The sequence below is a fragment of the Capsicum annuum genome, chromosome 2 (genome assembly GCF_002878395.1).
Source record: "Capsicum annuum cultivar UCD-10X-F1 chromosome 2, UCD10Xv1.1, whole genome shotgun sequence".
In the NCBI taxonomy this organism is placed as follows: Eukaryota; Viridiplantae; Streptophyta; class Magnoliopsida; order Solanales; family Solanaceae; genus Capsicum; species Capsicum annuum.
This window is the reverse complement of record NC_061112.1, coordinates 152,723,391-152,744,653: the sequence shown is the minus strand read 5'-3', so window position 1 is coordinate 152,744,653 and position 21,263 is coordinate 152,723,391. Positions and strand designations below refer to the sequence as shown.

General features: G+C 35.9%; 3 protein-coding genes across 5 annotated transcripts; 2 read left to right on the top strand and 1 right to left on the bottom strand.

Moving 5' to 3' along the window:
• Window positions 1-8: 8 nt before the first annotated feature.
• LOC107860694 lies at window positions 9-4,679 on the top strand. 2 transcript variants are annotated; one of them, XM_016706147.2, is made up of 15 exons: window positions 9-397; window positions 640-710; window positions 817-928; window positions 1,277-1,417; window positions 1,573-1,677; window positions 2,209-2,292; window positions 2,708-2,823; window positions 2,913-3,014; window positions 3,095-3,208; window positions 3,299-3,355; window positions 3,481-3,547; window positions 3,745-3,798; window positions 3,874-3,948; window positions 4,038-4,073; window positions 4,408-4,679. In XM_016706147.2, the coding sequence occupies exons 2-15, from the start codon at window positions 688-690 to the stop codon at window positions 4,519-4,521; spliced, it is 1,200 nt and encodes a 399-aa protein (XP_016561633.1). In that variant the 5' UTR covers window positions 9-397; window positions 640-687; the 3' UTR covers window positions 4,522-4,679. The 2 variants fall into 2 exon arrangements, with proteins under 2 accessions (XP_016561633.1, XP_016561632.1); XM_016706146.2 differs by having other exon boundaries at window positions 84-416.
• A 439-nt stretch (window positions 4,680-5,118) lies between these two features.
• Window positions 5,119-10,562, bottom strand: LOC107860693. Its single transcript, XM_016706145.2, has 9 exons — window positions 9,309-10,562; window positions 8,691-8,746; window positions 7,844-7,926; window positions 7,577-7,655; window positions 7,246-7,356; window positions 6,615-6,724; window positions 6,032-6,115; window positions 5,888-5,925; window positions 5,119-5,551 (listed from the first exon to the last, which is right to left on the bottom strand). The coding sequence occupies exons 1-9, from the start codon at window positions 10,282-10,284 to the stop codon at window positions 5,481-5,483; spliced, it is 1,608 nt and encodes a 535-aa protein (XP_016561631.2). The 5' UTR covers window positions 10,285-10,562; the 3' UTR covers window positions 5,119-5,480.
• Window positions 10,563-17,590: 7,028 nt separating this feature from the next.
• Window positions 17,591-21,228, top strand: LOC107860692. Of its 2 annotated transcripts, none has more exons than XM_016706144.2 (2): window positions 17,591-18,139; window positions 20,775-21,228. In XM_016706144.2, the coding sequence occupies exons 1-2, from the start codon at window positions 17,768-17,770 to the stop codon at window positions 20,934-20,936; spliced, it is 534 nt and encodes a 177-aa protein (XP_016561630.1). In that variant the 5' UTR covers window positions 17,591-17,767; the 3' UTR covers window positions 20,937-21,228. The 2 variants fall into 2 exon arrangements, with proteins under 2 accessions (XP_016561630.1, XP_016561629.1); XM_016706143.2 differs by lacking the exon at window positions 20,775-21,228 and adding an exon at window positions 19,743-20,324 and having other exon boundaries at window positions 17,609-18,139.
• Window positions 21,229-21,263: the final 35 nt, after the last annotated feature.

Sequence of the window (21,263 nt, the reverse complement as noted above, 5' to 3'; positions counted from 1 at the left end):
ATTTGACCAAGGTGCATACGTAGGAAATTTCCATCAATTTGGTTCTCTTAATTTCAATATCAATTTTTATTACCCAATATGGAACTTTAATTTCAAAATCAAATAGGAGTAGTTATTTACCAACATATACCCATTAAATACAAAAACTTGCAAAAAAAAATGAAAAAAAGTAGTGATAAGGAAAGAGGACTGGTCTTCTCGTCTTTGGATTTTTGAGTATACTTGCAAAGACATCTGGACAAAGAGTATATCTGTGCTCCCTTTTGACAATTCCAAGGTTGCATAATTTTCCTATATTTAAGGATTCCCATCAAACATTGAACTTCCAACTTTCCAAATTTTGATTTGGTTAACCACAACTTGTTACTTCCCTAGTCCTCCAGATCAGCAACTTGAGGTTTGATTCAAGATTCAAAGTAAATTTTCTGCTTCTTTTTTAGGCCAATATTTGAGTTCTGTTTTGTCCAAGATTGAAAATTTTCAAATTCTTTGTCTTTTTAGAAGTATGGAATATATGGACTGACTAGTATAAACCAAGTTTGTTAATATTTGAGATAGAATTTATGGAAAAAATGGAAACTTTACTCAAAGTATGTTAGTAATTGCAAAGTAGTGATCTTTTTTGGTTTCTGGTTTTAGGGGCTAAGCAGATGTTAGTCCTTTTCTGTTTCTGAGCTTCTGAATAAGATGGGAACGCCTATGAAACGCAGGTTTTTAAATTTTTAGATTGATACAAATTATTCATATAAGCATTCCAACTAGTTTGGACTGCTTGGTTGAGCTGTTTATTTATTCTTGTCCATTTAATTGATACAGCTCAAACTCGAGAAGACGGAATGATACAATGAGGCTTTTTGTGACTACTTTTATTGGAGTTGTATTTGGTTTTTTTCTAGGTGTAACCTTTCCTACAATTTCATTGTCCAAGGCAAGGGGAGCTACTTCTGATTTTGATCATAAACGTATTGAGTGAAGGGTTAAAAACACGCCTAAAGTGTCCTGGTTTTTTGAGTTTCAGATAGTTCAGATGTGCGAGTTTCCTATTGAACGTTCACCAACTACTTATCAAAACACACCTCATCTGTCAACTGTTCCCTTTTCCTACATGAACCATGGTGATATTTCATGTAGGAAACTTGGACCTGATAGTTCAGGTTTGAAACTCGAAAAACTGGGATACTTTATGTGTTTTTTCGACCATCAAACATATAATTTAATGGGCCATTTTCTTTCTTAGTCTCAGTTGAATAAGAGCTTGTGGATTTCAATTTTGCAGCTTCCCTTGCCTACTAATCTTTTCCCATCACTTGATCTACCTGACATCGAAAAATCGGGCCTCTCAACTCAAGCTCTATTAAATGTCTTGAATTCCCTGAAGCGCCGCGGTGGCGGTTCACATAAGAATGATGGCCCTAAGGTATTTTACTTGTCACTCATATCGGCTGCATCAGCTTCTCTTGTCAGTGTTTGTTATAGCAGATACTCCTACAAGATTGCAATTCCTTGTTCCATCTTTTGGAAGTTTATACCAACTGTTGTTCGATATTTATGCTATTTGGGGCAATCTTGCAGATTTGGGTTCCGTCAAATCCCAGAGGCGCCGAGAGGCTACCTCCGGATATTGTAGCATCTGAGTCTGATCTTTATACTCGGAGGCTGTGGGGCCTGCCAAGTGAGGTCTGTCAATTCCTCATTGCCTATTTGAAGTACTCTATCAATTCTTCTATTTATTTGTCTACAACTGCTAGTTCATGTTATGCGAATTGAATCAGTTAAAGTGATGGCATGATTTGTGGCATAAAGTGAAAAAAATAAATCAATCCATGTGTTAACCATGAGTTCCATTTATGGAATTAACCATTTCTTGAAGTTTATTTCTGGATATTAGTTGATTCTCCGATAGTTGCTAAATCGAATTGGAAGGAGGGTGATATCGGACACGGGTTAAAGGATTGGTTGCTAGAAACATACTTCTATTTCTTATGTTTTATAGTGCTCAAACAAACATTTTTCTATAATGATTGGTGAGACCGGTTCAAGGGCAGCTAAAATATGATTTTAGGATGCCATTGTGCATTAAAACTGAACGATGTCCATGTCTCTCTCTCTCTCTCTCTCCTTTCTTTCCCTTTACTTTTGGGATTAGAAAGCATAATGGTTGTGTATCATGTGCCTCTATCATAATAAGCTCCATTAATTAATATGCAGGACTTGATCATCAAACCAAGGTACCTTGTGACCTTCACAGTTGGCATCAAGCAGAAGAGTAACATTGATGCAGCAGTGAAAAAGGTTTTTCCCAAGTCTCTCTAGCTCCTTGCACTCGCTCTTTTAATCTTATCGCCATTTACACTTTTGATCTCTTTACGGAATTAGGGTTACCAGAGATGGGTGCTCATTATAAGCTGGGTAGCACCAGATGTTAGAGGTCTCCATTTTACTGTTGCCAGTATTAGTTCTTGCCACCCATCTAAGGTCTTGGTTTCTTGTTTCTTTGATAGTTTTAAGCTTTTCAGTGATTGTCAAAGCCCACTATTGGTTGTCGGATGATCCCTAAACTGGACTGTTTGCTACTCATAATTTAATGTCAAAATGGAACGGATGGAAAGAAAATGTAGGTTAAGGGTGGTATGCTGCCAACTCAGGAAGATTCAAGTCCAAAATTTTACTTTGTGTCTTTGCATTCTTATTCTTGTATTGTAAACAGTTTTCAGAGAACTTTACCATTATGCTGTTTCACTATGATGGCCGAACAACTGAATGGGATGACCTTGAATGGTCAGCGCGGGCTATCCACGTCAGTACACCGAAACAGACTAAATGGTACCCTTATTGTGAATTCTTTCTATCCTCAATTCTTCAACATATTTTGATGGATTTTTAAGTGCAAAGTTTATTCATTTTGTTGAAAGGTGGTATGCAAAACGTTTTCTACATCCTGACATTGTAGCACCGTATGACTATATATTCATCTGGGATGAAGACTTGGGGCTTGGAAATTTTGATGCGGAGGAGTAAGTGATTACTTTTAGAGCCATGTGAATCAACAAATATGTTGAATTATGTGGACTTTTAAGGCTTAATGCAACTGCAGATATATAAAGTTGGTGAAGAAACATGGTTTGGATATTTCCCAGCCTGGTTTAGAACCAAGTAGTGGGTTGACATGGCAGATGACAAAAGGGAGAAATGACACTGAAGTTCACAAGTAGGGAATGCAGTACTTTCATTATACCTGCAACTGCCTTAATGCAAACAAAACCTGTTCTCATATACTGTTTATTGCTTCTGCTTGCAGGGAAACAGAGGAAAGACCTGGCTGGTGCGCTGATCCACATTTGCCACCTTGTGCAGCGTACGTAATGCATGATATTTACCAATAACAACTCTTGTCGCTTAATGTTTGGTCTCAGAATTATTTATCTAAAACGAGAAAGGAGGGTTGGTGTCTATATTAAACATTATTTCATTTGCAATCAGATTTGTTGAGATCATGGCACCTGTTTTCTCTCGAGAGGCGTGGCGGTGTGTTTGGCATATGATCCAGGTATCAGTTGTTAAAGATCTTTTTCATGGTTTTCCATAATTGCTACAGCTTCCCCCCGGGCTCCTGCCCCACCTCTGATCCCTCTCCCACAAACTTAAAAGTAGAGCCGGCAAAGAAAGAAATGTAGAGTAAAATGAAAAACAATATCGGTCACCATTTGGATATTACGCATCTAAATTGCTGATTCTCTATTGCAGAATGACTTGGTCCATGGATGGGGTCTTGATTTTGCGCTTAGGAGATGTGTGGAGGTTAGTAGTTGTGCTGTGCCGACAAATTCCCTTATCGAAATGACTTTTTTCCTAATAGTGCTTTTTGATGAGCAGCCCGCTCATGAAAAGATAGGAGTTGTAGATGCTCAGTGGATTGTACATCAAACCGTTCCATCTCTTGGGAGCCAGGTATATCCAACTTTCAGACGCAGTTGGGAGCATATGGGACTAGTATGAAAATTGGCTATAATGATTCTCTCCTTTTCTTGTTCCAACAGGGTAAAGCGGAGAATGGCAAGGCACCATGGGAAGGGGTATGTTAGCTGTATTTCATTCTCTTTTATACTAAAATTTGACCGTGAAAACACTGACGATTAAGGAAAAGTATGACTCAGAGAAACTAATGCTAATAATTTTATCATGTTTTGAATTTGCTTATGAAATATCAAACCGCATTCAAACTATTGTGTTCGTAGATGAAATTTAATATGCTTGTTCTTTTCATTATATCACACAATATCGCTGTTAGTGTATGTGAACTCAAACCTGTACTTCCTGATGATTCATATGACTCTGCAAGTGTTTGTGTAATCGGAGTATGTTGATCTCTGATTGTATGTCTAACTCCAGCATTTGATGTTGGCTCAGGTAAGGGAAAGATGTCGAAGAGAATGGACAATGTTTCAGGATCGAATGGCTACTGCAGAGATGGCCTATTACAAGGCAATGGGAATCGATCCCCCTAATTCCACAACTAATTAGGTGTACATTCACTAAATTAGAACGCTTGTAGAAGAGTATCAGACTTTTTTTTTGGTGTGCAAATATCTAATACTACTGGTTTAGAGATCCAAGTGTGGGTAGATAGAAATGTACTCTCCTTTGCTTTTTGTCATTAATATAGTATGTTTTTAGTGTCAGCCTAACTTGTGTTTTATGCTTGCCTGAGTTCAACGATACCAATGTTTGCTCATACTGAAGTCATTATTTACTTGTTGAAATTTGGCCATTAATACTTGAGAATGTTGAAGTTTACTAGATGAAATACTAGCAAATATGAAAATTTGTGCAAGAATTTCAAGCAAAACAACAATTTTTTGACCTATTCTCTTAAGTGATGTCCAAACACTGCATCAACTTTTTGTCTACTTCAACTAATTCTCTTTTTTCAAACTTCAACCAGATATTGTCTGAAATTTCTAATGGAGAATGTGAGTATGTGACGTGCGTCAGATACATAGGATGAAACTGAAATTTCCATAATGCAATAGGCCTATTTCGCTTTGTAATAATGCCATATAAAGGGTGATCCCAATTTCAGAAGTGATCTGTTTTCGCGGCACCTGACACTTCGAAAGGTTGCATAGTAAAGATTGAATTAATAACAACTAGTCTAGTTGATATCAGCAAGGGCTGAAATATAAAGATATATTACAATTCATCCTATTATATATCTTATAAAGGTTCTAACACAACAGAAACGAAGCAGAAAAGGAATGTGGAGGAGAATACTATTATCCCTTTGTTGAGGTAGCTAGATAGAAGATAAATATGTATAGATCTCCAATTGCCACCAAAAATGTTGGAATTTCCAAGAAATTTTTTGCTGTAATGGTGGTGTCCAGGCCAGCTTGTAGGCACCTCGACTGTTCCGCTGATACCTGCAGCCTCCCACCAGCACATGTGCCGGATAACTCTGCCTCATGGAATCTCAAGAAAGCTTACAAATATCCTTTGGTGATTGCCTCTTCTAATTCTGGATATTCCCAAGCATCATCCGCTGCATACTCTCCTGTGAGGTAAAGAGAGCACAATTAGCTAATTGTTAGGTACTTGCAGGAATCAGGATTGGTTCGGCTGGTCAAATTCAAGACCAAAAGGCGTATATGATGTCTATGCCATGTTATTAGGCGCAAGATCAGGCGACATTCTCTAATACTGCAATAGCATGGTTATAAACCCTGACCACAATTGACTGCTCACACCAATCAAAAATTCAACCTCTCTTATCTCTTGATGTTCTAGATAAAGGGAACCCCTTTCCGCAACTATTTTCAGATTTGAATTAGACAAGCAAGACTTTCAGGACTTACTATAAATAACTGGATTCAAAATAACAGTGTCTTACCAATTGAATCTCGTCGCAGAGCTGTCAAGTGAGCACAACTGCAAGTAAGAATTTCAGCTTGGGTTTGAATCCACTTAGAAGAACATTAAGAATTAAAAAGAAATTATGCATCGCTCAAGATTTGCCATTATCTTTATAGGGTACCTGCCAAGAGCTTTCCCGACGTCTGCACACAGTGATCGGACATAGGTACCTTTTGAGCACCTTACACGGAAAATCACATTCTGTCTGCCATTTCGGAAAAGGGGGGAAAAGGAAAAAGAAAAGCATCTTCAATATGATTTCACAAAGTGATAAGACAAATGTAGTGGAGTGACAACCTTCAGCAACAAAAGTACTTGCTCACATCAAGAAGAGTAAATTATAAGCATTTCTGTCCCAAATATGTATTATTCTGCTTCACATGAAAGAATGTCTGATATATAGACATTCATGTGCTTCAAGAAATATTCTCTCATAGTAACTGGGTGGAATATTACATGCTTCACATGAAACCATGTCTGAAATATAGACATCTTCAGTGTACATCGAGCACTAAAGTATTCAATGCAGTATAGAGGGATGGAAGAGACTTTTGGAGTACCCAAAGGAATGTTGGATATTTTGAGAGAACCTTGGCTAGGGCTTTTAATTCACGCACAAACAATACACGCACAGATTTGAGTTTTCAAGAGTTGAGCATCCATATGGAAACAAGATCTGCACTAGAAGATTTCAACGAAATAACCTGTCATCTAAACTCCGCTTCACATCAAATTCGAAAATTGAAATTCTCCTCGGAGCCAGTTCGATGCTTTCTCCTCTTCTTGCTTTATCATACATCTTTTCGCCACCAACCTACCATAAGTAGAGAGAGTCTAGTAAGTAAAACACTATACTTAATCCTATTCATGCCTCGGTCACCCAAGAGAAATTCTGATAAAGCTGATAAAAATTGGAAGAACCTAAGAACCTATCAAAGAAAAGATAAAATATCACTCAAACAATTACAGACTACATAACTAGTGCCTATCTTTTCTGAATCAGCATGCTCTTTTTTAAGCTTAGTGCAATCACAATTAGTATCAACAGCTATAATTTCTGCATTACATAGACTGAAAATATAGCTGAAGTTGATTCAACACACTTTCTTTTCATGAGATTGCTAAACAACATAACTTCAATAAAATTAAACACGTTGAGATTACTAAGAATGATTTGTTGGAGGAACTGTCAATTTGGTATCAACAATTTCAGTCCTCCAGGGTAAGAAAGTGTTGTAATAAGTAATTCGGTACATTATTAAAACATGCAGAGGAAGAAATATCTTTGGCAAAATAAAAAATTGGGGGAATGGAAGTGCTGCAACTTTTACATACTTTGATTGCTGAGAACAACGGAGGGACTTGCCATATCTCTCCAAAAAAGGATGCTGCCGTTTTCTTTATATCCTCATCCTTGATATGCTCCCATGGCTCTCGTTGAATAACCTGAATATTACAAAATCCAAACTAGTAATACGAAACCTAGGGGCAAAAAACTCTTTGTGTAACATCAACTAGTGTGAGTGTTTATCACAAAATTTCTCATCTTGACATCTTCATTTCTGTCGCTAATGATTAGATGAGACTTCCATGGGGATGAAATAAGCCACACAGTCCAGATATATCGGAAGAGTTATGACTTCAAAAAAAAAGAACAAATAAATACCGGGGAATCTGCATCCCAGGTAGAGGTGGCTTCGCCCAAACGGAAGATTCCACTGTACCCCTTCATCATACCCTGATAGCTGCCAAGAACGATTCAACTTCAGGAAGATTAATCACATAATTGTAATCAGAGACTAAAACGAACTGTCCATAGACACATATAAGTTCTCTTAAGATAAAGGGGGAAATTGGCAGGAAATGGAAACTCTCATGAAATTTCAGGAACCCCTGAAATCTCCCTCAGTTGAATCATCTAAAACCTTCTTACCTGTCAACAATCTTTGTAGCTTTACCAACACATACAATCAATAAGCCAGTTGCCATAGGATCAAGTGTTCCAGCATGGCCAACCTACAAAAGATTAATTTGAAGGAGAAGGTGGTAAGCATGAAATGCCTCAGGTTGATTTGTATTCAGTTAGAAAGTGAAAAATGCTTCCAACCATGTGAATATAAGAATAAAAACCCCTCAAATCAAATGCATAAGACAAAAATACCTGCCCTCTCCTGATAGAGTGGGGTAATTTCTTTTTTTAGAAATAGAAGTTTGTTCCAAGATCTTCAGTTTAAATTGAAAATTTGGCGGAGGAAGTAACAAAATGCTTAGACATATAACCTAATTCTCTCAAAATTTGCTACATACTCTGGTTTCTCTCCCCAACATCTTCTCCAGCACACACTTCTAACTTTACTGGACAATGTTTCATGACTAGCAGACTAGATCTAATGGAGAGTCCAACAACAAAAAGAATACAGAAAACTTGACGAGGGAAATAGATATTCATGTCAAAAATAAGATTTCACAGTATCCTACATTAAGAATGTATATCTTAAAGAAAATCAAGAGAGTAAATCTACAGACAAAAATCAAAACTGCATTATTCAAGCTTCAATTTGTTAATGTAAGAGTTCTGTTATCAGCATGGATATAACATACGTACAGACTCAAGCTTTTAAAGTGAAAACATCCAAATATTTTTGAACTTGCATTCTTCTTCCTAAGACTGACATGCTAATGCACCTTCAAATACAAAAGACTACCATAAAAAAAAGTTATGTTGGGATATTCTTAGACCATATCAAATAGCCCCTAGATTGTGGTTAGGAGAGATATACCTTTTTCACTTTTGTTAGGCGACGCAACTTTCCACAAACGGTGAAAGAAGTCCAACCTGTAAGGCAATTCAGACTACTAGTTACAAAACAAAGAAGACAACCAAGATTAATTTCCCAAAATGCAAGAGCCTCCAAACCTTTTTTAGGCTTTACAATGTTGTATCACAACAACAACATACCCAGTGTCATCCGGACTCATAAATATTATTTATGGCATTTGATACGAGATTCTGTTTTAATGAGCTATGTGATGCACAACACTAGAACAAAGAGTTTCTTGAGCAGCTTTCATTAATAACCCATGCACTGGCTGAAGTCATTTACATATCACACTCCCATACAAGTTTTACTTACTCATGACTCTAAAACTCCCTGAGAGTAAATATCCCATTTAAAAAACAAAGCAACAAATGCACTCAAACTTCTTAAACATTGCACTCAGAATCTCTACTTCTAATGCTTTTTGTTCAATTAGAAACTCAAAACACCTATCATTTACTTCACATGAGAACTTACAACCCTTTCATTAATTCTTTCAGAAACACATCAACGTCAAAAATATGAACATTCTTTGCAAGAACAAATCCAAATGTTATAACAATTAGGAGACAAACTCACCTTTTGGTTTGTTAACTAATAACACTGTCCCACCGGGACTATCCCATTTAGGAGGAAGCCCTGTATTCCTTGTCGCTAGAAACGGCTCGGCACTGACAACACCATTTTCCTTATTTGGAACTTTCTTCAAACACTTGAAGAACTCCTCCACTTTCTTTTCCGATACATCCACTTTAACTTCCGCCTTAGTTTCACCACTCGCGTCTTTTTCTTCCTCGTCGAAAAAGATCAAATTTTTACCATCACTAGCTCTTGCTATTACATTTTCCCTCTTCCCCAACTTCTTTCCACTCCTCTTTACATCCTCATTCGACTCCCCGGGTTCAAGAAAAGCCTTATCAAAACACTGATCAGGAAAATACTTCTTCTCCAATTGATACACCATCTTATAATGCTTATCTTTCTCCCAAGGATAAGCAAAATTGTCATAAAAATACAACTCTTCTTCCTTCTTGTGCAATGTACGTAGCTCAACAACTTCCTGCTTCAACTCAACAAGCTCATTATCCTTATCCCTTTTATTCTCCTCCTCCTCCGAATCCGACCCACCAAACATTCTTTTCCTTCTCTTATTATAATACTTCCTTTTCCCTTTATCCATTTTCTCATTACTCGAAGCGTTCTGTTCACTCTCCGGTCCAGACAACTTCGAACTCAATTTTCTATCTACCCAATCGTCGAACCCAAGTTCCGAACCGGGTTCGGATTCGGGTTGGGAGTGAGTATTTGAATTGGGAAGGAAGCGTTGTCGGCGGGATTTGAGGACTGGTGAAGGTGGGGTAGCAGGGCGGGATATAATCATATCGTACTGAAGTGGGTATGGGGTTGAAGTTGTAGAGAAAAAGTGAAGGGAAGGGAAATTGAGGTTTGAGGGGAGGAAGAAGATAGTGGTGGGAGGTTGAGAGAATAATGAAGAGATGGATTTGGAGCGAAGGAAGAAGAGAGACATGCGGGGAATTACCATTGCCTTCGCCATTTTTGGAGATTTGAGTTGCAGTGACCGTCTTGTTGAGAAACTCTCTTTTGTATATATACTCTTCTCTTTTCTTGTAAAGTATATGAACTTCTCTTTTTGTTCTCCAGATGATATAACTAATCTTTGAACTTTGAATTGGTTCAATTTTGATAGGAATTAGATCCGACTCTATTTTCATTTGTTTTGATGGTTGTGGGTATTATTACCCTATGAGTTCATTTGGTTATTTTCGAGACTAACTACTTTTAAATTAGCTAAGTTGAGATAAAAATTATGTTACACTATAACTAATCACTTGATGAGACTATCTTATACATTTTATCTTAATCAAATATGGGATAAGTCCATCCCTCTTATCGCTAGTACCAATGAGCCCTATATGTTATTTGTAGAGAATATAATATACACATAATATATAATAAACACGTTTTTTAAATTAGCCTCTGCTCATATTTATGAATTCTAACTTTGAATGTGTATAAGTAGGTAGTTAAATTTATATAAAATTGAACAAATACACATGCGGCTTGTTTGGCATAATAAACATAAAATATCGTCTAGGATACAAATCGATCGTGTAGGACGTCACATAGGATGCATTATGTGCTACTTGTATGTTCCACTTTATACAAGTTTAAGTGACTACTTGTGGACACTCAAGGTTGGGGGACATAGATGAAAATTGAAATCAAGTTAAAAGACACATTTATGTATTATGCTTGTAGTACATGATGAGATTTGTGATGAAGTTTAATGTTAGGTTGGGCTTTGGAGACAAATATCAAAGTCTAAAGAATTTATGTTGACTAAGATCAAAATCGAAATATTTAGAGTGTACGTTTAATAATATAATTGTTGATAATATCACACTTTGTATAAGTACGGGATGGACGAAATAAAAGCTTACTTCTGAAATTTTGTGTGATAAAAAGATATCACTGATATAAATTTATATATTTAATTGACTAAGTAACAAAGATTGTAGTCTTCTCTTTTACTACTCGTCAATTAAATGATACTATCAGAACAATCCAAGAAGAAAAGAAAAGAAAAGAAACTGATTAATAATATTAGCCAAAGAAGCTTATAAGAAAAGTAGTCAAAGTTCTTTTCTTACTCAATTTCTCAATAAGAAAGGTGGCAATTTATACCCTAAGGTACAGGTTATCCACATCAACTTTATAAAGTGAAGAATGAGTAGGCATTTTGCCGTACTCATAAAACATAATGATTAAAGATTAAGTGATAGGAGCATGTCCTTTTACTTTGGGCACATGGACATACACTTGTATGTTTCTATAACACTCCTCTTGAATGTGCATGTAAAGAAAAATTTATTGAATACGCTTTGAGTGTTGCCTCATTAAAAACCTTACCAGAAAAAATCAGTGGGATAAAAACCTTAATTAAGGAAAAAAGAGTGCAGCGCGTATGTACTCCTCCTGATGAAAACATTACTTAATATCTATTAGACGATGCATCCCAATCTTGTATCTCGACTTCTTAAAGATTGATGTCGGCAATGTTTTAGTGAACATATCAGTTAGATTATCGCTTGCACGAACTTGTTAAACATCTATTTCACCTTTCTTTTGAAGATCATGAGTAAAGAATAATTTTGGTAAAATGTGTTTTATCCTGTCTCCTTTGATGTATCATCCTCTTAATTAAGCTATGCATGTGGCATTGTCTTCATACAATATTGTTGGAACATTCTTCTTCAAAGTAAGGACACATATTTCCTGAATGTGTTGAGTTATTGACCTCAATCAGACACATTCTCGGCTTGTTTCATGAATGATTATTATCTCTGCATGATTTGAAGATGTAGCAATCATGGTTTGTTTTGTTGAACGTCATGATACAGCTATACCTCCGTATGTAAACAAATAACCTGTTTGAGATCGACCTTTATGTGGGTCAGACAAATATCCTGCATCTACATAGCCAATTAATTGTGAATCGGACTTATTTGAATAAAATAATCCCATATCAATAGTTCCTCGAAGGTATCTGAATATATACTTAATACCATTCCAATGTCTTCGTGTTGGGGAAGAACTAAATCTTGCTAATAAATTTACAGCAAAAGATGTATCTGGTTGTGAATTACTAGCAAGATACATTAATGCCCCAATTGCACTAAGATATGGTACCTCAGCACCAACAAGTTCTTTATTATTTTTATGAGGTCGAAATGGATCTTTATTAATATCAAGTGATCTCATAATCATTGGGGTACTCAATGAATGTATTTTATCCATATAAAATCTCTTTAAAATATTTTCAGTATATGTGGATTGATGGATAAATATTCCATTTATAAAATGTTTAATTTGTTGACCAAGATAAAATTTTATCTTTCCAAGGTCTTTCATTCCAAATTTCTTTTTCAAACATTCTACTGTCTTTGAAAGTTTTTCAGGAGTTCCAATGATATTCAAATCATCAATATATACAACTATTATGACAAATTCAGATCCAGACCTTCTAATAAAGACACAAGGACAGATTGAGTCATTTTTATATCCTTCTTTTAATAGGTATCCGCTAAGGCGATTATATCACATACGTCCTGATTGTTTTAATCCATATAAGGATTTCTGAAACTTGATTAAATAATTTTCTCGAAAATTTTTATACGCATCAGGCATTTTGAATCCTTCAGAAATTTTCATATAAATATTACTGTCTAATGAGCCATATAAATAGGCTGTGACGACGTCCATCAGATGCATATCAAGTTTTTCATGAACTGCCAAATTAATAAGATACCTGAAGGTGATTGCATCCACCACCGAAGAATATGTCTCCATATAATCAATGTCAGGTCTTTGCAAAAATTCCTGTGCCACAAGTCGTGCTTTATATCTTATGACTTTATTTTTTTCATTTCTTTTTCGCACAAAACCTCATTTGTACCCCACTAGCTTTATACCTTCAGGTGTTTGGACTATAGATCCAAAAACTTCGCGTTATTCAAGCGAAACTCATTCAATCTTGATTGCATCTTTCCATTTTGGTCAATCATTTCTCTATCTACATTTTTCGATAGATTTTGATTTAAGATCTTTATTTTGTTGCATTATTTCATTTGCAACATTATAAGCAAACACATTGTTGACAATTATATCATTTTGATTCTATATTTTTTCTGATGAGACATAATTGATTGAGATCTCTCTATTTTTATTATTTTCAGGTACTTGAACCTCTTCTGAGGTTTTATCAATTGTTATATCTTGTTGCTCTCCTTGAGTAGCTTCCTCTATATTATGATTATTTTGATCATTTGCTCCTCTTCTTTTTCGAGAATTTTTATCTTTGGAATCGATTGGTCTACCACGTTTTAAGTGTGGTTTAAACTCATTTGCAGTAGTCAATTGTCCTATCGGGACATTAACTCGAATGGGAGCATTAGCAGCTGGAATGTGAGATTTTGTAACGCTTGATAGGTCAGTGAATGCATCTGGCAGTTGATTTGCAATATTTTTCAAATGAATTATCTTTTGAACTTCTAGTTCACATTTATTTGTACGAGGATCTAAGTGAGATAATGATAAAGCATTCCAGTCTATTTTCTTTTTCAACTGCTTATTTTCTCCCCCTAATGTTGGATATATTGTCTCATCAAAATGACAATCAACAAATTTTGCCGTAAATAAATCTCCAGTCATAGGTTCCAAATATTTTAAAATAGAAGGAAACTCATATCCAACATATATTTCTAGCCTTCTTTGAGGACCCATTTTTGTGCATTGTGGTGAAGCAATTAGAACATATACCGCACATCCAAAAATTCTTAGATGGGAAATATTTGGCTCTTGACCAAGAGTCAATTGTAATGGGGAGACTTTAAGATAACTTGTGGTTTTTATTTGCACAAAAGCTGCTGCACGAAAAATAGCATGACTCCATATCGAAATGAGAAGTTTTGGTCTCATAAGCATTGGTCTAGCGATTAATTGGAGGCGTTTAGTCAATGATTCTGCTAGACCATTTTGAGTATGAACGTGTGCAACCGAATGTTCAATTGTTATTTCAGTTGACACACAATAATCATTAAAAGCTTGGGATGTAAATTCACCCGCATTATCAAGACGAATCATCTTTATTGTATAATCTAGAAACTATGCTCTTAACTTTATTATTTGAGCAAGTAATCTCGCAAATGCCAAATTACGAGTTGATAATAAATACACATGTGACCATCTTGTAGATATATCTATTAAAACCATATAATACTTAAATGGTCCACATGGTGGGTGAATGGGCCCATATATATCATCCTGTATACGTTCCAGAAATGCAGGGGATTCAATTCCCACTTTCATTATTGATGTCCTAGTAATTAATTTGCCTTGAGAACATGCAGCACAAGAGAATTTCTTAAATTGAAGAATCTTCTGGTTCTTCAATGAGTGTCCATATGAATTCTCAATTATTTTGCGCATCATATTAGAACCGGAATGGCCCAACCGGTCATGCCAGATAATAAAATTATTTGAATCAGTAAACTTTTGATTCATTATGACATGTGTTTCAATAGTGCTAATACTTGTATCGTGTAAGCTGGAAGAAAAAACATGTAATTTTTTAAGTATATATTTATTACCCGACTTTATTGTAGTAATATACAGATATTCAATTTTTTCATCATTGGTAGTCTCAATATGATAGCCATTTTGGCGAATGTCTTTGAAATTTAATAAGTTTCTTTGAGACTTACTGCAATATAATGCTTCATCAATCATCAAATTTGTTCCTCCGAAAAGTAATAAGTTAGCTTTTTCAAAGCCTTCAATTAATCTTGCACTACCACATATAGTATTAACATAGACTTCTTTCATCACCAAATGAGAGAAATATTTCTTATGTTTTAGAATAGTATATGTGGTAGCACTATCTATAAGATATATATCATCGTAACTTATTTTGGATTCAATTGATAATTGGGGAATTTTCATATTCTTCAAATAAAAAAAAATATATTATAAGAATTTTGAAAAACCTAACATAAGAAATGTAGAAATCAGAAACACACGATACTTTAATAAAGCAGAAAAATATAATTGCAAACAAAAGAAAATAATAACTTTCTTTATAATTTATTTTCAACTAAGGTGATCAGTTCTTCAATCAATGTCCTCATAGAAATTTTTAGCTTTCAAATGGGTAATATCTGAGAGGCCTTTAAAGTCATCATCATTGTAAGCAAGATTTGCCTCAACATCATCATATGTATTTGATGGACCTGCTTCATCACTATTACCTCGAAAGGTCAAGTATACTTCCACATCATTTTTTTTTCTTTTAATGAAAGCTTGATAAAGTTTGACAAATGATCAGGCGTACGACAAGTACGTGCCCAATGACCTTTCATGCCACATCGGTGACAAATATTAACTTTACCCTTTGTAAGATTATTTTGAGAACCTTTATTATTCTCTTATTTATTTCCACCATTATGACTATAATTATTTCTTCCTCTGCCACGTCCTCGCCCACGTCCACGGCCATGGCCTTGACCATGACCGCGATAATAATTTTTCCTTATTTCAGGCTGATCATACGCTGCTACAATATTCGCTTCAGAAAATGGAGCAGATCCAGTGGGACGAGCTTCATGATTTTTCATTAACAAAGTATTATTCTGCTCTGTCACAAGCAGGCATGTAATTAATTCAGAATATTTCTTAAATCCCTTTTCACAATATTGCTGTTATAGCAATACATTAGAAGCATGAAAAGTGGAAAAAGTTTTCTCTAGTAAGTCCTCATCGGTGATGGTTTCTCCACATAATCTTAATATTGAACCTACTTTATGAATAACAAAATTATACTCAAGTACAGTTTTAAAATCTTGAAATCGGAGGTGTATCCAGTCATATTTTGCTTTTGGTAATACCGTTAATTTTAAGTGGTGATATCGATCCTTCAAGTTGGTCCATAATTCAAGTGGATCTTTCACAATTAAATATTCAGTTTTTAATCCTTCGTGGAGGTGATGACGAAGAAAAATCATAGCTTTTGCCTTATCTTGACTTGATGAGTTATTTTCTTATTTAATAGTATCCCCAAAACCTCTAGCGTTAAGGTGAATTTCAGCATCAAGGACTCATGATAAATAATTCTTTCTGCTAATGTCAAGTGCCACAAACTCAAGTTTCGATAAATTTAACATAGTGAAACTATCAAAAAAAGATTAATAAGTTAGATATAATGACATTTTCAAAATAAGGCAACCATATCAAATAGATCTAAATAGAATCATATATTGTTAATAGATTATTATCAAAAGTTTGTTTCCTTTAGCAATTTATATTTTTTTGTGTGTGTGAAGTATGAAAACAATTAGTTACATAATACGTACCTTATAAGGGTGCTTCGTACTGATAACGTGATATAAATTTATATATCTAAGTGACTAAGTAACAAAGATTGTAGTCTTCTCTTTTACTCCTCGTCAATTAAATGATACTACCATAACAATCCAAGAGGAAAAGAAAAGAAACTGATTAATAGTATTAGCTAAAGGAATACTTATAAGAAAAGTAGTCAAAGTTCTTTTCTTACACAGTTTCTCAATAAGAAATGTGACAATTTATAGCCTAAGGACAAGTTATCCACATCAACTTTATGAAGTGGAGAATGAGTAGGCATTTTGCGATACACATAAAACATAATGATTAAAGATTAAATGATAGGAGCATGTCCTTTTACTTTGGACACATAGACATACACTTGTATGTTTCCATAACAATCACCTAGATTTAGAATGATGATTCAATCAACTATATTATAGGAATCAAGGTTTAATTAAGGACTTTTATATTCAAAATATGAGGGCGAAAACCGATGATAAGGTAGATGTATGAACATCACTTGGAAGGATAAATTTAAGAATGAATATATGCTAGATATTGTAGGGTGATTTTTGTTATGAACAAGATATAAGATGGTTAGGGCATATGAAAAAGACTTCGTGAGGGGTGATAAATTGACAAATGTGGGGGTCGAAAAAGGATAGAGGCGAACTGAAGAAGTATTAAAAGAGGTCATATCAATTTTTTTGTGTGTGTTTTGATATGTTAACTGAGCTGAGAGTCTTTGAAAACAATCTCTCCATTTGGTGACGTAAATATAAAGATTTGCATTCGTTATATCTTTTTCTTAAAAAAAAAATAAAAAATTATCATTATTTTAAAGTAATGATAAAATTAAAATCTGATTAAAAAAATAAAATTTAAATGAAAATATCCCTAGTAAAAGTTAAAACACAGAAAATCCTTAAAAAGAGTGGACCCATAAGTTTTCATTTGCATTTGAACTTATAAATCCCATAAATATTTGCCCCCTTTTATCCAATTGATAACTCAAATTGCTACTCCAGTAGTTAGGGTACCGCCAGCGCCATTTCAAACGGCGCTACGGCGGACTGTAAATTCACATTTTTGGTTTGAATTTCTATAATATTCTGTCTATGGCGTCAGTGAATTGGGAAGACGAAGACGAATTTGAGGTGGTTAACGAGGATGGGTTCGTCTACAAGCGTCGAAAAAGGTATCATCTTGATCCAACTGCTTCCATTGCTCAGAAGCAAAAAGATCCGGTCGTTGAGGAGAAAAATCGACTGTTAAGGAAGAAAAAGGTGCTCATGAAAATCAAAGATAAATACCAAAACGAGATTAATCAGTGGGAACTTTTATCAAATACATTGAAGGAAATGCAGCAGCAAAATCAGCCAAAACATCAGGATAGCTGTGCCACTACTGCATTAATCGACTCGGGTGACCCGTTGGTTGTGTCATCGGATCCGACTTGCCGGCCTCTTGTTGATCAGCTTCTTGTTCAGGTATGGTTTTGCATTTTAGTCCAAATTGTAAATTCAATTTGATTCCATAGCGGTCGGGATTACAGCAACAGCAACGTACTCGGTATAATAACACAAAGTGGGGTCTTTAGAGGGTAGAGTATACGCAGACCTTACTCCTAACCCAGAGGTAGAGAGGGGCTGTTTCCTGTAGACCCTCAGCTCAAGGAAAAATAGTACAAATCAGTCCAGAGAAAGAAGTAACAAGTAACAGTCGTTTAGGAAATAACAGATAGCATCAAAAAGAAAAACAACAGATAGTAACAGTACAGTAACTACAACAAAATAATATGAATTGTTGCACAACATCAATACTAAATAAGTTTGGGATGAAAATGCTACTAAATATTTCAATGAACTACTAATAGACAACTCCACTCTATGGCTTTAATCACCCTCGATTTTCACCATTGAGTTACTGGGATTTGGGATATTTTACTTTAGGGCAAGAAGAATTGGAAGATTAACAATAGAGATAGATTGACCAAAATTCGTTATGCTTCCTCCCCTCGCTGAGACTCCTTATCCTTTTCTTGAGCTAATCGGAGCCCTTATCCCCTTCATCAACTGTGACTTAGTCATTATAATAGGAACTTAGAGTTGTCCAGCTAACCAAAACGACCGCATCTACTAACTGACTTTATTGTTTACTTTCTACCATTGTGATACCTCTGTGGTCATAACTGTTGCAGAAGCTCAGGAAATTGATCCTTGATGAAGTTCCATTCGTCCCAGGTTGCTCCTCAGGAGATAAATTCTCCCATTCTATTAGAACTTGAACTGCCACTCCATTTTTCTCCTTGACCAGCTTCCTCCTTAGTATAGCTCGTGGTTGCACCAAGATTTTCCGATCTTCTAGGAATTGGAGGATGTTGTTGTACTTCCACCTAATTGCCCACCCTTTTCTTGAGTAAGGACACATGAGATACTGGATGGAGTAAAGATGTTTCAGGAAGTTTAAGTTTATAAGCTACTGGTACTACCTTCTGTAACACCTGATAAGGTCCATAGAACTTTGGACTAAGTTTAAGTTTGCTCCTTGAGGTCGGAGATGTTTGTTTGTAGGGCTACAATTTCAAATACACCCAATCCAACTTCTTATTTCATGTGTCTCCTGTTTTTATCAGCATGCCTTTTCATTCTAGCTCGGCCTTGGACTAGGTGATCCTTCAACACTTTTTGTAACTTTTTTCTTTGTTGAGCCAATTCATGAACAGCCTGGAGTATAGGGATGGGGTCCCATGGGTAGCTGAACAGGGTCATATCTATAAAGAGCTTAAAAAGGAGTGCTATGTGGTTATTGTATTATACCACCACTATACTAAATGTTGCCAGTCAAACCACTTCGTAGGTTTAGACATGACCATGAATATCAAATATCCTTCCAAGTATCTATTCCACCTTCTGTTTGTCCATCAGTCTCATGAATAGGATGTGCTGAGACATAGTTGAGTTCCCAAGGTTTTGAATAACTGCTGCCAAAAGAAACCAATAAAAACCTCATCTCTATCTGAGACTATCCTCTGGGGAAGATCATGTAGCTTATAAATTTCCTGCATTCACCAGTGTTACTGTTTTGCTGTAGGACTTTGGCAGACCTTCAACAAAGACCACGCTAATAAAAGTCCAAGCTTGGAAGGGTACGTCTAGGGGTTGTAATGGTCCAGGACTGGCTACAGTTTCAGGCTTGCACCTCTGGCAGATGTCACAAGATGAAGCATACTCTTGCACCTCCTTCTTCATGCGAGGCCAATAGAAATATAGTTGCATCCTTTCAGAGTCCCTTGCCGGCCAGAGTGATCTCCCAGGGAAGTAGCACGCAAAATGTCTAATATATGTTGCCTCAAGGCTGTCACATTACCGGCTTACCCACATATACCTTGCCTTTATATCTCAGTATCCCCTGGTTTAAGGTATAGTAATGGTGTGCACTAGGATCAATTGTCAACTCAGTAATGAGCTTCTGAGCTTTTTCATCTCCATCATAGCTCTTTCCACCTCCTGCATCCACACCGGTAGAACTGTAGTTATGCTCATAGCTTGCCCTTCCTCTGCCCTTTTGGATAAGGCATCAACTACCGTATTCTCAGACCCCTACTTATACTGTGTATATAATCCAACTTCAACAGTTTGGTCAGACTCTTCTGCTGCAGGCTGTGGTGATTAACAGGTATTTAAGACTGAAGTTATCCATCTTGATAGTGAAGTGTCCACCCTGTATGTAATGCCTCCATCTGTATATAGCTGATATCACAGCCATTTACCAGAAGAATAGATAGATAGATAGATAGTTAGAGAGAGAGAGAGAGAGAGAGAGAGAGAGATGAAATTTACCAGAATTCATTATGCTTCCTCCCCTTGCTGAGACACCTTTTCCTTTCCTTGAGTTAATCAGAGCCCTTTGATGTCCATTTATGCCCTTAACCAACTGTGACTTAGCCGTTGTAACAGATGTTTGGAATTGTCCAGCTAACGAAAGCGACAACGTTTACTAACTCCCTTTTATTGTTTACTTTTCTACCCTTGTGATACTTCTGTGGCATAGCAAGTCATTGCCTTTAGCCATCGTTTAAAGTGCTCAATTCGCATTAATTTTATTATGAATTACTTGGTACAGGTTGAAGCACAGGAGGCTGTTATTGGCAACATATCAAAGCTGTGTGATATTGTTGATGCTGTCTGGACTGCACAAGAAGAGAAGATGAAACAGTCAGTTTTGAACCTCCCAGTTTGGGCACACACACCTAGTGAACTCATTTCTTCCCTGTGTGCAGAGTAAGTTGTGGAAGAGAGAATAATTATGGCGATATGCCTTTGGATGTGTTGCATTTATGCAGTTTCTTAGTTTGAGCTTGTTTTGTGTATATACTTCCTGGATCTTCCTGCTACGAATGATGGGAATGACCACTTAGATTCAGGAATCCTCTGTTGTTGGAAAGGGGTGAGGTAGTTGTGGAACAGCTTTTCTAATATTTAACATCTTTTCCGTGATCACCTGTATAATTTAGATAGCCTTGGTTCACTTTTTCTGAAGTACATAAAGGAGCGTGAGGTTGATGTTTGCTTGGAAAGTGTTCAGTATATTCTTTTCAAAATACTTATTTGC

What these genes read in the sequence shown, in the direction of transcription:
- LOC107860694 (XM_016706147.2), top strand. Translation starts at nt 688, where the DNA reads ATGGGAACGCCTATGAAACGCAG. An exon ending in ATAAGAATGATGGCCCTAAG is followed by an intron (nt 1,418 to 1,572) that starts GTATTTTACTTG and finishes GCAATCTTGCAG; the next exon opens with ATTTGGGTTCCGTCAAATCC. An exon ending in GGAAATTTTGATGCGGAGGA is followed by an intron (nt 3,015 to 3,094) that starts GTAAGTGATTAC and finishes ATGCAACTGCAG; the next exon opens with ATATATAAAGTTGGTGAAGA.
- LOC107860693 (XM_016706145.2), bottom strand. Translation starts at nt 10,284, where the DNA reads ATGGCGAAGGCAATGGTAATTCCCCGCATGTCTCTCTTCTTCCTTCGC. An exon ending in CGTTGTTCTCAGCAATCAAA is followed by an intron (nt 6,725 to 7,245) that starts GTATGTAAAAGT and finishes TACTTATGGTAG; the next exon opens with GTTGGTGGCGAAAAGATGTA. An exon ending in AAGCGGAGTTTAGATGACAG is followed by an intron (nt 6,116 to 6,614) that starts GTTATTTCGTTG and finishes CCGAAATGGCAG; the next exon opens with ACAGAATGTGATTTTCCGTG.
- LOC107860692 (XM_016706143.2), top strand. Translation starts at nt 17,768, where the DNA reads ATGGCGTCAGTGAATTGGGAAGACGAAGACGAATTTGAGGTGGTTAAC. An exon ending in TTGATCAGCTTCTTGTTCAG is followed by an intron (nt 18,140 to 19,742) that starts GTATGGTTTTGC and finishes GTTTTGCTGTAG; the next exon opens with GACTTTGGCAGACCTTCAAC.